This window comes from Nicotiana tabacum, chromosome 11 (assembly GCF_000715075.1).
Source record: "Nicotiana tabacum cultivar K326 chromosome 11, ASM71507v2, whole genome shotgun sequence".
NCBI classification, from domain to species: Eukaryota; Viridiplantae; Streptophyta; class Magnoliopsida; order Solanales; family Solanaceae; genus Nicotiana; species Nicotiana tabacum.
Window position 1 is genome coordinate 40096667 of NC_134090.1, and position 13426 is coordinate 40110092.

Sequence of the window (13426 nt, forward strand, 5' to 3'; positions counted from 1 at the left end):
ATTTTGTGAGTAATCCCAAGGCTCTAATGTTAAGTAGAGGCTAAGGTCAAATGGTGTAGGTATTAAGATTTTCACTTCAAGTATGTTCAGTCACTCCTTTGTTTTTCTTTCCTCTCTTTCCCTAACAAGAATTTGATGTCTTGTCGTCATTTTAGAAGTCTGTTAAGAGAGATTAAACCAACCCATAACAGTTTAAAAGTAGTTATATTGAAAAAATTTGTCTTAGCGAAGGATTAGTGTTACTTCGAGCCCTTTATATTGTCATATTTCAACAACAAAAAAAGAAATAAAACGCTTATATGATTAGTTAAATAGAATAAAATTAACAATCCCAATCAAGCGATATGAAACCACAAATATCACTTGCTTGAACCTCTTATTTTGTTTTTGAAAAAAGAAAGAAGGGATCTTTATACAAATAGTCCGCCGGATTCATTGTTTACTTATTGCCTAGTATATATAGATTAGACACTTATATATATGTGTGTGTGTTATTTTTGTTAGTTTAAACGGTTGGATAGTTGGCTACTAAAACCCAGAAATACTCGATAAAATTGGATCGATTGAACACATACTTGGACCGTTCTCGGAGGGGCATTTGCATCTATACCCGCTTTTTGGGTCAAGTTTTAACTTGTGCCCGCTTTGCAAAAAAAAATTGCAAGCGTACCCACTTTTTCGCGTAACTTCAGCATACGGGGCTGAAGTAGCAAGACAATCACGCAAAACTTCAGCATTCTAGTATATGGGCCTGAAGTAGTAAGTGTACTGAACCAAGTGTGTTGAAGTTTTTGTTTGTAATTGCTGCATTTAAGCATAGTAGCTAAAATTTTGTTCTCTATTTGCTGAAGTTTTTGTTTGTAATTGCACTAAATAAGCTGAAGTTTTTTTTGTCCTCGATTCATTAGTTTTGTCATTAAGCTTTTTCAAAAACTTCAGCAGAAGATGCTGAAGTTATTTAGTTCATTTATAAAAACTTCAGCACTAAATAACCTGAAGTTTTTTTGTCCTGGATAAGCTTTTTCAAAAATTTCAGTAAAAGATGCTGAAGTTATTTAGTTCATTTGTAAAAACTTCAACACTAAATAAGTTGAAGTTTTTTTGTCCCGGATTCATTAGTTTTGTCATAAAGCTTTTTCAAAAACTTCAGCAGAAGATGCTGAAGTTATTTAGTTCATTTGTAAAAACTTCAGCACTATATAAGCTGAAGTTTTTGAACAAGCTTTCTAACATACTAGATAAATAATCAGATTGCCAACAGTATCTAAATCATAAATTTTGGAAACAATAAACGTGAAAAGAATAGAATTATCACGAAAAGAATCACTAAGTGTGACATTAAACTTCCCGTACGTGAAAATATTCACAAATTATTGTCTACTAACTTACGTAATTATTTATAATTTATTTTTAAATAATCTGATAAACATACATATGACAATCATCCCATGAACTGAAGTTTCATAGCAGCACCAACAGCAGTAGAAGAAAGAAGAAGAAGAAGAAAACGAAGGATGAGAAGGAAGAGGAGAAAGGGGGCTGAAGCTGTTTAAAAGGTGGATACAAATTAAAAATTTTATAAAAAAATAGATATAGATTAAATGAGGGCGACCAAATAGGACGCCCCGTGCAATTTTTACTTCTCGGAGATCTTTGTTGGGCTCAATAGAAGCACTTTTTTGGCCCAACTTATCTTTGTTATTTTGGGCCATAGCTAACATTTTGGGCTTTATGAACAGTCTATACGGGGCAAATGTATAAATAGCCATTTTTATGGATGCAATTTAGAGATTAGCCAGTACTTTTTTTATCTTGAAATATTAAATTAAAAATAAATTAAATTAAATTTAAAACTAAAATTAATTCAGGATAACTTTTCGAAAAAATTAAATTAAAAACTAAAATTCATTGCTAAATAACAGCCCTTAGACTGGTTAGTTGTGTCATTTCTACCAATCTATACGGATGGATTGTTGCTCAATTCAGTGATCGGTGACACATCAACCGTCTAAACTCTTTTCATAGCGCTTTATGAGCAATCTCGCTCGATCTCTACACAAATCTACTCTAAAAAGTTGACAAAGTATAGTCCAGTCACTGAAAATTTTAATTTGTGTGTAATTGAGGTCACAAATTTGTGAGACAAAAAAGAGCTAGTGTATCTTGTGTAAATAGCTAGTGTATCTTGTGTAAATCACAAGATAGACTAATATAACTTCCAGTGCAAATCACTAATATACTGATATAAAACCAAAAATACTATTGAAACTCAAAAAAACCCAAATCGTTTTCTTTTCTTTCTCTTAATGCAAATATTACCTATTTAAATATCACCCATTTCAGGATTTGTTAATAGATCTACTGTACTCGGTTTTGAATCATATGGGTATTTGCCAAGATGGGTTCTTGAAACTGAAGCATTTTGTGGGTAGTATTTGTTACGTGATATGGGTTTGAACAAATCTTGTTTATTGTGGAGATTCAGTGTGTTTTATGGTACTTGAGTTGATTAGCTGATTTAGTTTGGTTTCAAAATTTGTCCTTTTTATTGGATTGTATTCTGTTGATTTTTGATTTGGGGTTTTGGAGGAAGAGGAGATGATGTTTTGGAGGGAAAGGGAAAGGGAGACTAAAGAGCAAAATGGTGGTCCACCTTGTGGACAAGTCAGGGTGCTTGTTGTTGGAGATTCAGGTATTTAGCTTATATTTAAATGCTTTTAGTTTTCATCTTTTGATTATATGATTTTGCTATGTTTTCTTATGCATCTTACTGGTTATGTATCTTCTTGAATATGATTTCTAGTCTGTAGCTTGGTGTTTGGTGGTAAAATATAGTTGCATAGATTCAGAAATGCTTGAGGAATGGAGATAACAAATAGATGCTAATAATATGAGGTCTCTGATTTGTAGACATAATTGCTTTGGGTTGAGCTAATGGGTGTGGCGTAGAAGTCAATGAAGGAGGGTTATACCTGTGCTAATGGAATTGGGATTATCAGGTACCCGGTGGAATAGTCGAGATGAGCGACCGGCCTGGACACCACCTTTATCCAAAAAAACAAAGACATAAGTTCTTTTGGACTTCTCGCAATTCGGAAAATTTTGATCAATACAAGATGATGAAGATTTTATTTAGAATCTGGGAGCTTCTGTTCTCTATTGTTACTTAAAAGTTGGTGATGAGCCATTGAACTGTTTATAACTGCAAGAATTTTTTAACCTACTAAAACTGGAGGATATGGGTACTGCATACTGTTACATTTGTTTGATAAATATTGTAATGATTGATCCAACCTATTTAATTTGTGTATTTTCGTACAGTCTGGTTCGTAGCTATGGTAAGATGATTCCTAATTCGTTAAGAGTTTATAGAACACCTTCTTAAGAGTTGTTTGGTGATGGTGTAAGTGTATGGGAATGCTGATTATTAAGAATAGATAAATAGAAGTTTTTTTCTGATGATATATTTATCAAGAAAAAAAAATGAATTTCTTTTGACATTATGATTATTAAGAGTATCGGAAACAACCTCTCTACCTTCACAAGATAGAGGTAAGGTCAGCGTGCACGCTACTCTCCTCATACCCCAATTATGGGACCACACTAGATATGTTGTTGTTGTTGCTGTATTATGATTATTAAGAGTAAAATGAATTTCTTTCGATACAACAGTATGTAAAACAGGATGTACAATCTGGTTGCTCATTTGAACACTTAATCTAAACAATAGCCTCACTTGCTCTAATAATTATCTTCTAGGTTTAGTTGCCCAATCCAAAATGTATCACTATCTTTGGATATCATTTTCAAATGCCCTCTGTGTATTACATTCAATCAATGTTACTTTGGAAACACTAGGTTTTATTTTCCAATTTATATACTCTAAGTTCATTCTGATGTAGTCTTCTTATTAAGTGTTCAAGTCTTTCTTGTTTGGCATTAGCTTTTCTCCCCTTGATATTCAAACTTTGTAAGAAGTTCTGGATATTAATTTCTCTGTTTTTATTTATACACAGTGATTCCTTGTTTTCAGCTCCTAGTTTCACCATTTTTTCTGCTTGATATTTTCTGATAGGTGTGGGGAAGACTTCTCTTGTTCATCTGATTCTCAATGGTTCTTCCATTGCTCGCCCTCCTCAAACAATTGGCTGTACAGTCGGAGTAAAAGTATGTCTTACTGATAATTTTGTTCTCCCTATAATATGAAAATTTGCTGAGAATGCATGTCCTATAAAACTAATTTATTCCTGTTTCTTCGGTAAAGCACACCACCTATGGAAATTCTGGTAGCTCATCAACAAGCATAAAAGGTGATGCCGAGAGAGATTTTTTTATTGAACTTTGGGATATATCAGGACATGATCGTTATAAAGATTGCCGATCTCTGTTCTACTCACAAATTAATGGTGAGCAACTAGCTTCATCTCTTAAACTGTTTTTTTTTTTTTTGCCTAAAATTTTCTTCTTGCGGAAACATGTACGATATCTATTCTGGATGACTCTGTGTCTAATACCTGATCATTAATGTCAGAAGATGGTTAAAGCACGAACATGTGCTAGATATCTGATTATGTTTGTTTATTTTAACAGAAATCACTCAATCAGAGATGTTTTCACATGTTTGCTGTCATCAATTTTTTTATTATTTACATTTTTCCTTCATTTGAGAGAGGGCAGTGGACGGCTTTCTTTCCATGAAGTATACATTCTGATGATAGTCGGATGAAATCCTTTGTATACCATCTCTCTCTACGGAGGTGGGAAGAGATCACTTTGTAGAATTATTCATCCTGATGATAGTCGGACGAAATCTAATATGTAAGATTTGTTAATTTCCACTTTAGGTGTTATCTTTGTATATGATCTATCTCAAAGAAGGACAAAGACAAGCTTGCAGAAGTGGGCTGTAGAGATAGCAACAGCAGGGACATTCTCGGCTCCTCTAGCTTCAGGAGGTCCTGGTGGTCTCCCTGTTCCTTACATTGTTATTGGCAATAAAGCAGATATTGCTACAAAGGAGGGCACTAGAGGAAGCAGTGGCAATCTTGTTGATATGGCTCGCCAGTGGGTTGAGAAGCAAGGTCTACTTGCTTCAAGCGAAGAGATCCCATTGACTGAGAGTTTTCCTGGTGGTGGAGGTCTTATTGCGGTAATTTTGTCTAACACAAATTGCATTGATTCATATTTGAAAACTATTAAAGAGTGATGCATCTTGGTTTGTTAAGAAAAACAATATTCTCTCAGGCAACACAAATTCTGATGCTCAAGATTGTTGTTTCGGTCTCACAGTGCTCACTCTTGTTAACCAAGTCTGTATTGGCAGAGCAATTTAAGTTTTCATCTTCTTCTCGTTGGTAAAAGATGCTTAGTAAGGGTAGCAGTCTATTGAGGTGCATGCTTAAAGGTTTGAATTTTTTTTTTTCTTTTTTTGTAAATCTTGAGGAGATTACCTTACACTATTCTCGAATCTTCTCCTGAGCTCTACCCCGCGTGCATTTTCTTGTGTTTGAAGAGAAGAAAAATGGTTTCCAGCTACCAACAGTCTTTCTTAGTATCTCAACGGGAATAATCTTTCTTTTTTGTTTATATATATAGTTTAGACTAAAGATTGTTGACTTATATAAACTGTCAACTGAACCAAGGGGACAGGATGCTTTTTCCTTCTCCTTTTTTGGATAGTTTTTTCATACTTGAGATTCTCTGATCATACATTTATTATAGGTTTGGAACTATTTAGATTTGAGTAGTTGATATATTAATTGGCAAATCCCTGTGTGATCCATCACTTTGTTTCTTCTTCATGGCTAAGCTTCTGTATAAGTCGTTACATGTCTCAGTTTCATTAGTAGAAGGACGTTCTAGTAGGTCTAAGCTGTTCATCGACATGTCTTTTGAGTTTGGCAAATTAAAGCATTTGCTTTGGTCTTACTGATCATAAGCTGTCTTTTCATTAGATTGCAACCAGACCCCTAAAAGAGAAGGAGAAAAGAACAATAGCTACTGTGTCATATTGGTAGTTTTAGCTTTTTTTCTAATGGATAGCTTATGAAGTAGGCAGCTTCTATTTCCTGCCAGTGAATGTCGGTCTCCGTGTAGGAATAATAGTAAACATGAAGAGAAGCTAGATATGGCTTGCATTCAGGCCTATTTTCAAATTGAAAGATAGATATGCTTTCTCTATACTCCGGTTGCTTTTTTTAGCCCTTGCCCCCCCTGCCCCAGCAACTCTCCTCGAAATTTTTAAACATGCATCTGCTATAAGGGGATTCAATATAAAGGAGTAAATACATGAGAAAGTCAAGGGGATTCAACATCTGCTATATATGCATAAAAAATAATTTTAACCTTGTATATAGTGTAATTTCCGGCAAGGGGGGTCCCCTTCCGCCACCCTATCTCCACCCATGATAATAAGTCTTTGTGACAAAGGCGAATGTTGAGTTTATTTCATGTTGCTATTTATTGGTGTAAGTTTATAATTTTCTTTCAAAAATGGTGAATAAGAAGTTTAATCTCATTTAAATAGTAAGTGTCAATGGATTTACAGTGTAATGTTTTTGAAATATTGCAGGCCGCTAAGGGAGCAAGATATGACAAAGAAGCTGTCATGAAGTTTTTCCGCATGGTCTGTATATTATTGCTTTGCATCTAAACTGAGGTTTACTTAATCTATCTTACATTATTGAAGTGCTGGGTTCACTATTTCAGTTAATCAGGAGGAGATACTTCTCAGATGATCTACCCGGTAATCATTGGTCTACCCCAGTTCCGAAACCACTGCAGCAATCGAGCGAAATCTCAAATGATGATGATCACTTGTACAAAAGTAAAAGTTCAAGGTATGCCTGTTGAATTCGATGAAAACTGGTTGCTGTTAAAGCGTCTCATCCTTATAGAAAAAAGCCTTCCATTAATTGTAGTCGACTATCGGACTGATGGTCACTGAATGTTAACCTAAGTTGCACAGACTCTTCATTTTTTATCACGACACTTGTACGGGTGCGGGGTACGTTTCGGATTCGGTCAACCAACTTCGGATACTTTGACCGGAAGTCCATGGACAAATTTGGGGGGAAAATTGAGATTTGATTTCTCAAAATAAAAGATAAAACAGATTTAAGACATGGGAAATGGCATAGCGTCAATATTATAGTCCTTTTGTCTCATATTCGCTGCTACTATATATATATATATAAGTTCATAGAATATCTCTCCAAATTTAGAATATCTTTATAGCTCTTTTTTTATAATTTTGAATTTTCTTAGCCGAATCCCAACACTCATATCCATACCTGGATCCGCACCCTCGAATCTTAAAATTTAGATCTTGCCGAATTCGACTCTCGGATCCTTACCCGTATCGGGTACCCGCACTCGAGTCCGAGCAACTTAGATGTGAACTATGAAGGATTGTGGGGCAAATCTAGAGTTTTTGGCCAATATTGTCCCTTATCTTTGAGGGTAGGTCTATTTTGGTCCCTCAAATGTAACCCTGAGCATATTTAGTCCCTTAAGTATGCTAAAGTGGAGCACCTTTAATCTCAATGACAGAATCTGGCCAAGATCAATTACGGGGTTGGTTTCGACACTCACTGTCTTTTTAATTTACTTATCGAAAATATTTATAAACCAACACCCATTAATAGTACAGAGCTCATAAAATTAAGATTTTAACGTTGAAACTTTTACTTTTAAAAATTTTGGTTGATTTTTCCATAAAGAAAAGTTAAAATTTGAAAAAATAAAGCTACCAAGATCACTTCTAAGCATATTATTGAAGCAAACGAATAACCAGATTGTATTATCACTTTTAGCTCGCGTCAGAAACTATTTATATTTGGTAGCCGAAAAAGTATATAAAATTTGTATAATTTTTATATATAACATACAGAATGTATATTCGGCTATTATTTTTACATCGGCTATACAATGTCATGTTCTCATTGAAAACTAGCATAGAAGGGGATATTTTCAAGGTCAAAATTTTAGAAGACATTATCTAAAAATGAGGAATTAAAGTGAAATTTTGCATTATCCAATAAAAGGAGAGAAAACGCTTTGCTTCAGAGCACAAGGTTTGCTTCATGAATCAGAGTTGGTTAACACCGTTAATTTTTGAATACATTCTGTCAGTGAGACTAAAGGTACTTCACTTTAGCATACTTAAGGGACTAAATATGCTCAGGGTTATATTTGAGGGACCAAAATAGACCTACCCTTAAAGATAAAGGATAATATTGGTCAAAAACTCGGCAAATCTACATGTCTTAATGATAATAAGGTCTTTTTCCCTTCTGATGACATATAGTTGATACCTTCCAATGAGAAGTTTTATTTTGTGTCTCATACAACTTACACTAGTTGTATGAGGCTCATTTTTGTCTCACAAATTTGTGAACCCCAATCTTACACTTCTGGATCAACAGAAATCTGGGTCCACAAAACTGTGAGACAAAAAAGTTATCTCATACAACTAGTGTCAGTTGTATGAGACACAATAAAATTTTCCCCTTCCAATAGTGGTGATTGGGACGGAGACTTTTATGTTATAGAGTAGTAGTACCGTATTCAGTGACAACGGTGTCTTCTTACTGGTCTTGTTTTCTGTAACTCTTATGTTACGTGTTCTTTAAATCATATTCATAATTTCTTCCGCTTGTTTCAGTTATATCGGTGAATACAAGTACAATGCACTCCCTCCTTTACCAGCTCAACGCAATCTCACACCGCCTCCCACGCTTTACCCACAGCAGCCTATGTCTACACCTGACAATTATAACATCCCCAGATTTGCCTTTATGAGCAACCAAGAAATCAACAGTGCCAGATCTAAGCGTTCAGATATTAACGTCTGATGATCTTTCTTTTTTTCCTGTTATTTTTATATTTTTCATGTAATGGTACATATTTTCAAGACAGATTAGCCAGCTCTGTGAAAAAACCTGTCTTGTAAAATGTTCCAAGTCATTCTTTTGACTCATTGTGAGGTTCTTGAAATATGTAGGGTAAAGTTGAAAGGCTTATAATACAAAGATCTTTGATGCAGCGTGCACCATTTTTATTTTCCTTTGTTTTGTACAAGAAAGGTGTGTATCAGTTTAGCTAAATTTGCTATGACATAATGTCCCACACTCCGTGTATTCTTGTGTATATATTCTTTTGACATAATACGTTATGGTGTGCGTGCAAGTTGGTCCGTACGTCATTGGTATTAAAAGAATTACTTAATGGTATAAATGCAAGGCTAAATACGTTGTTTTTATAGTTATACGGGGCAAACAATCGTTAGGATCGTTTGTGTATGGAATTTGGGAGAATTAGCAGAAGCTAATGAGGTAGTATATTGTTGGGTTATAATAAATTTGTTAATTAGATTGTGGATGGGATTGAATAATTTCGTTTCAGTCAAAATGGCATGGCACAATCATTTTTACGGGTTGTATCGACAAATAGTCAATCTGGACAAAAGTACCTTAGCTGAAGTACACAGAAAGCTCCAGCATAATATGCTGGATTATGTAACTCCTGCATATAAACTTTGGTGGAACTCTAGTCTCCAGCACATTATGAATTCCAGTAGATTAAGGTGGGAATCTCATATGTAAAAAAATTGACTCGAGCATATTATGCTGGAACTTTTCTAGATTTTTAAGGCTCTTTTTGTCCAAATTTTATTTTCACATGAAAAAGTTGCTAAATTTCGATTAATTTTGAAACTATCACTAATTTTTAATTAGCAATTTTATGACTTTTTCCCCTTCATTTCATGATTGCATCCTGGCTTTAGTGGCTTAATAAGGTTTGCGCATTTAGTTCTATTTTACATGCCACCTGATTTTAGTTAAGTGACGATTTATCAAATTTTGGTGGACATATTACTTTGGCATTTTGTGCTTGCGAGTAAAACATTCAATTTGATAAATTACTCGAAGTGCAAAACTTTTAAATGCGCAAACTTATTCTGCTGTTAAAAATGAAACTTTACCTTACATTCACTTAGCTAAAGGGTAAGGTTCTCTATTTTATTTTCACTTCCCCTTTTCCAAAATAATTATAGCTCCACAACAATAACAACATATTTAGTGTATTTTTATAAATGAAATCTAGAAAGGATAGTGTGTATGCAGACAGCTCAAGAAAAGTACAAATATAGCAATTTTGAAAAAGAGATACGGTATTGAAAAAGCTATAGAAAGAGAAGCATTAACAATAACCAAAAAAATAAAATAACCGAGCAAAAAAAATAATAGGTAGTAATAGAATTCTAAAAATATGGAATAGAGAGTAATACTAGATCTACAAGTATGGAAAACAAATACAAGCATGAAAAAGAAAAATGCTCGACTATTTACTACCTACTATGTTAATCCCTGACCTTCACACCTTCCGCTTTTCAAAAGATTTTTTGAAAGAAAAAGAAAAAGAGAAAGAAATTTTAACTTCTACTTTTAATACTCCCTCTGGTCCACAATAAGTGACCAATTTGCTTTGGGCACACCCATTAAGGAAATACAAAATTCTAGACAAAAATAGTTAGTTTGACTAAACTGCCCTTAATTAAATGTTGCAACATAGTTAATGTGAGGAGTAAAAGACTTTTTAGGGATACGTACATAAGGGTAATTTTGAAAAAACAAATTGAAATTTTTTTGATTATATAAATGGACACTTATTTTGGACCAAAATAAAAAAGCAAATTGATCGTTTATTGTGGACCGGAGGGAATAATAAACTTTTCATAACTTATGGATTAGATCTTAAAATCTTGACAAGAATTCAAATTATTAAGGGAGTAAAGTGGGAATTAAAAAAAAATATCTTAAATTTGCAATACCTAATTTCCTAATTCAGCAATTTTAGCAAAGGAAAGGAATGTGGGAGAAACTTTTTTATTATCTATTTATCTATATATAAATATAATTGAGGGACTTAGACCAGTTACGTGGCACTCCCATTTAGCAGGAAATGCGTTTTCCTGCCTCTATGTTTTTTCCGGATTTTACACCTTAAAATTCATTGCCAAAACACGAAAAGTCTCTTCACTACAACGCACGATTAAAACGTTTGCAAAAAACCAAGATTCTTCACTACTATGATTTTTACACAATGCATAACTAATGGTGTAAATATTCTTAAATACTATAATTATTTGCTACTAATAGTGCAAAAATGTTGTTTTACTTCTGTTTTTTGGGGATAAAATCTTGACAACAATATCTTTAAATGTTGATTATAGTTTACTTATATAGAGTTTTAGACTATTATACATTTTCATTGTAGCCTTCGAAATTAGTATTGTAAATTTTCATTACATTTTCATTTTTGTAAAACCATTTTCTTAGTTTAATTTTAGTAGTCAGATATTTAGAAAAATAAATTCGATAAGATATTTTACCTATATAGGGTATACATAAATAAAAAATCTTTAGATGACTAAAAACCCTTACATGACAAAAATTAGAGAAAAACAAAAAAAAAGTGTTAATAACAAGATGGATCAAAATATTATCTTTAATTTAAGTAGGAACGAAAGGCAAGATGACTTAAATATACAAAAGTATGAAAAAATATTATGTTTGTAATAATCAATATCACTTATGACCAATATTTGCATCTAAAATACAATCAATAATTTATACTATTATCTACAATAATCAATATATATAATTTAAGAGCAACATTTGACGGGATTCAAAGGCCTAATTTATATAACAACAACAACAATCCAGTAGAATTCCACAAAGGCCTAATTATTAAAGTACAAAAATTTATATATGTGATATTTTTATTTAGATTTTCTTTTCTATTCTAGCATTTTTTATACATGTATCTTATATTTTTTTATTTTTTGGCGTTATGAAAATGTGCTCTTTTATTTTGATTCAATTACGCGAAGCGCAGGATAGCCCAACTAGTTTTTTATTTATGGTTTTGAATATATCTGCAGCAACTAAACATTATACACGCAAATACAACAAGTAGGCATTTTAACTTAAAAAGACAAGTAGAGAGAGAATCTCTCATCCATCACTACAAAGAAACCAATGGAAAGCCCACCCAAATTACCTAACATACCACCGGAACTACCGGATGGCATTGTCATGGAAGAAGACACACCCCAGTCCCATTCTTACAAGGAAATGCTCCTGGTAAGCAAGATACAACACAAGCTGACTACTTCGCTTAAGAACTAGAATCCACAATAACGCAACAAAAAAGAAAGGAAACAACAGGTCCAATCATACTATCTCAAGAGGATAAAAACAGGTTATATGAACCATGGCATTACTCAGTCATCATAAAGCTTTTTGGAAAGCGTATGCCACACTATCTCCTCCGATCTAAATTAATTGAGGTATGGAACCCATTTGAACAGTTAATCTTGATTGACCTAGGATGAGATTTTTTCATAGTCAAATTTGGTAAAAAGGAAAATCTAGTGAAAGCCATACAAAAAGGACCATAGTTCATCTCTGGCAGTTTCCTCTCAGTCAGAAGATGGGAACTCAAATTCGTTCCACAAGAAGCGACACTATCCTTCACTGCAATCTGGGTACGACTACCTCAACTACCCACTGAATTCTACGACAAAAAGGTCCTAGAAAAAGTAGGCAGAAAACTGGGGAAGCTTCTAAAAATTGATACGTGCATCTCCGCCACTCTCAGAGGTAGATACACAAGAATATGTATCCAGGTACCCTTGGAAACACCAGTTGCTACCTCAGTTACGGGGACCATAAACAATTGGTGGTCTATGAAGGAGAAAATGTACTGTGCGTTGGGTGTGGAAGGATAGAGCACACTACAAGAGGATGCTCGCACAGACAAAAACAACATTAAACAACAAATATGCAAGGCAGCCCAGAGTGCTCAAATACAAAGCCAAACGGTGATTCAAGCCAAACACTTAACAATGAGGAAGAAGAGGAATGGAAAGTTGTTTCTTTCCCCAGAAGGCGTAAAAAAGAGAACAACACGCAGCATAATGAAGCAATGGACAAGAGTAGAAAGAACAAAACAACAGCAAAACTAGATGGCATCAAAGTCAAAATATTCGATGCTACATCCAGTAAGTTCCTTGAAACTCAAACTTTTCGATATACCTCTAAATCTAACCCTCTACAGGATATAGACCAAGTCCAACCCATAAATACAAAAAGTACAACAATCAGAAAAGCGTGCTACAGCCGAGCAGCCCACAAGAGAAAGACCCAATACAAGTGTAAAAAGGAAAGCGGACCCAGGGCCTGCACAACAACAAACAAATAATAGAAAGGGGCCCACACCACAAGCAAAAATCAAATTGAACCCCACACACAGTAACCCAAACCCAATTGACACTACCCCACGCCCAAAGTCAACTAAGCCCAAAAGCCAAGAGGAACGCTAAAAATTTCAGACGAGGCCACCTCCCTCTTCTGAAAAC

At 34.1% G+C, this 13426-nt stretch overlaps 1 protein-coding gene across 3 annotated transcripts; it reads left to right on the forward strand.

The window, feature by feature from the left end:
* Positions 1-2069: 2069 nt before the first annotated feature.
* LOC142161746 (small GTPase LIP1-like) lies at positions 2070-9045 on the forward strand. Of its 3 annotated transcripts, none has more exons than XR_012696511.1 (7): positions 2070-2692; positions 4076-4167; positions 4265-4406; positions 4845-5149; positions 6572-6625; positions 6709-7412; positions 8231-9045. XR_012696511.1 is itself a non-coding variant. In XM_075225017.1 (7 exons), the coding sequence occupies exons 1-7, from the start codon at positions 2599-2601 to the stop codon at positions 8853-8855; spliced, it is 1008 nt and encodes a 335-aa protein (XP_075081118.1). In that variant the 5' UTR covers positions 2241-2598; the 3' UTR covers positions 8856-9045. The 3 variants fall into 3 exon arrangements, 2 of the variants coding, with proteins under 2 accessions (XP_075081118.1, XP_075081119.1); XM_075225017.1 differs by having other exon boundaries at positions 2241-2692; positions 6709-6839; positions 8666-9045; XM_075225018.1 differs by lacking the exon at positions 2070-2692 and adding an exon at positions 3105-3242 and having other exon boundaries at positions 6709-6839; positions 8666-9045.
* The last annotated feature ends 4381 nt before the right edge of the window (positions 9046-13426 follow it).

Bases quoted from the DNA above. Each gene is read 5' to 3' on its own strand.
- LOC142161746 (XM_075225017.1), top strand. From the start codon at position 2,599: ATGATGTTTTGGAGGGAAAGGGAAAGGGAGACTAAAGAGCAAAATGGT. The intron at 2,693-4,075 runs GTATTTAGCTTA...ATTTTCTGATAG, and splicing joins GCTTGTTGTTGGAGATTCAG to GTGTGGGGAAGACTTCTCTT. The intron at 4,407-4,844 runs GTGAGCAACTAG...TTTCCACTTTAG, and splicing joins GTTCTACTCACAAATTAATG to GTGTTATCTTTGTATATGAT.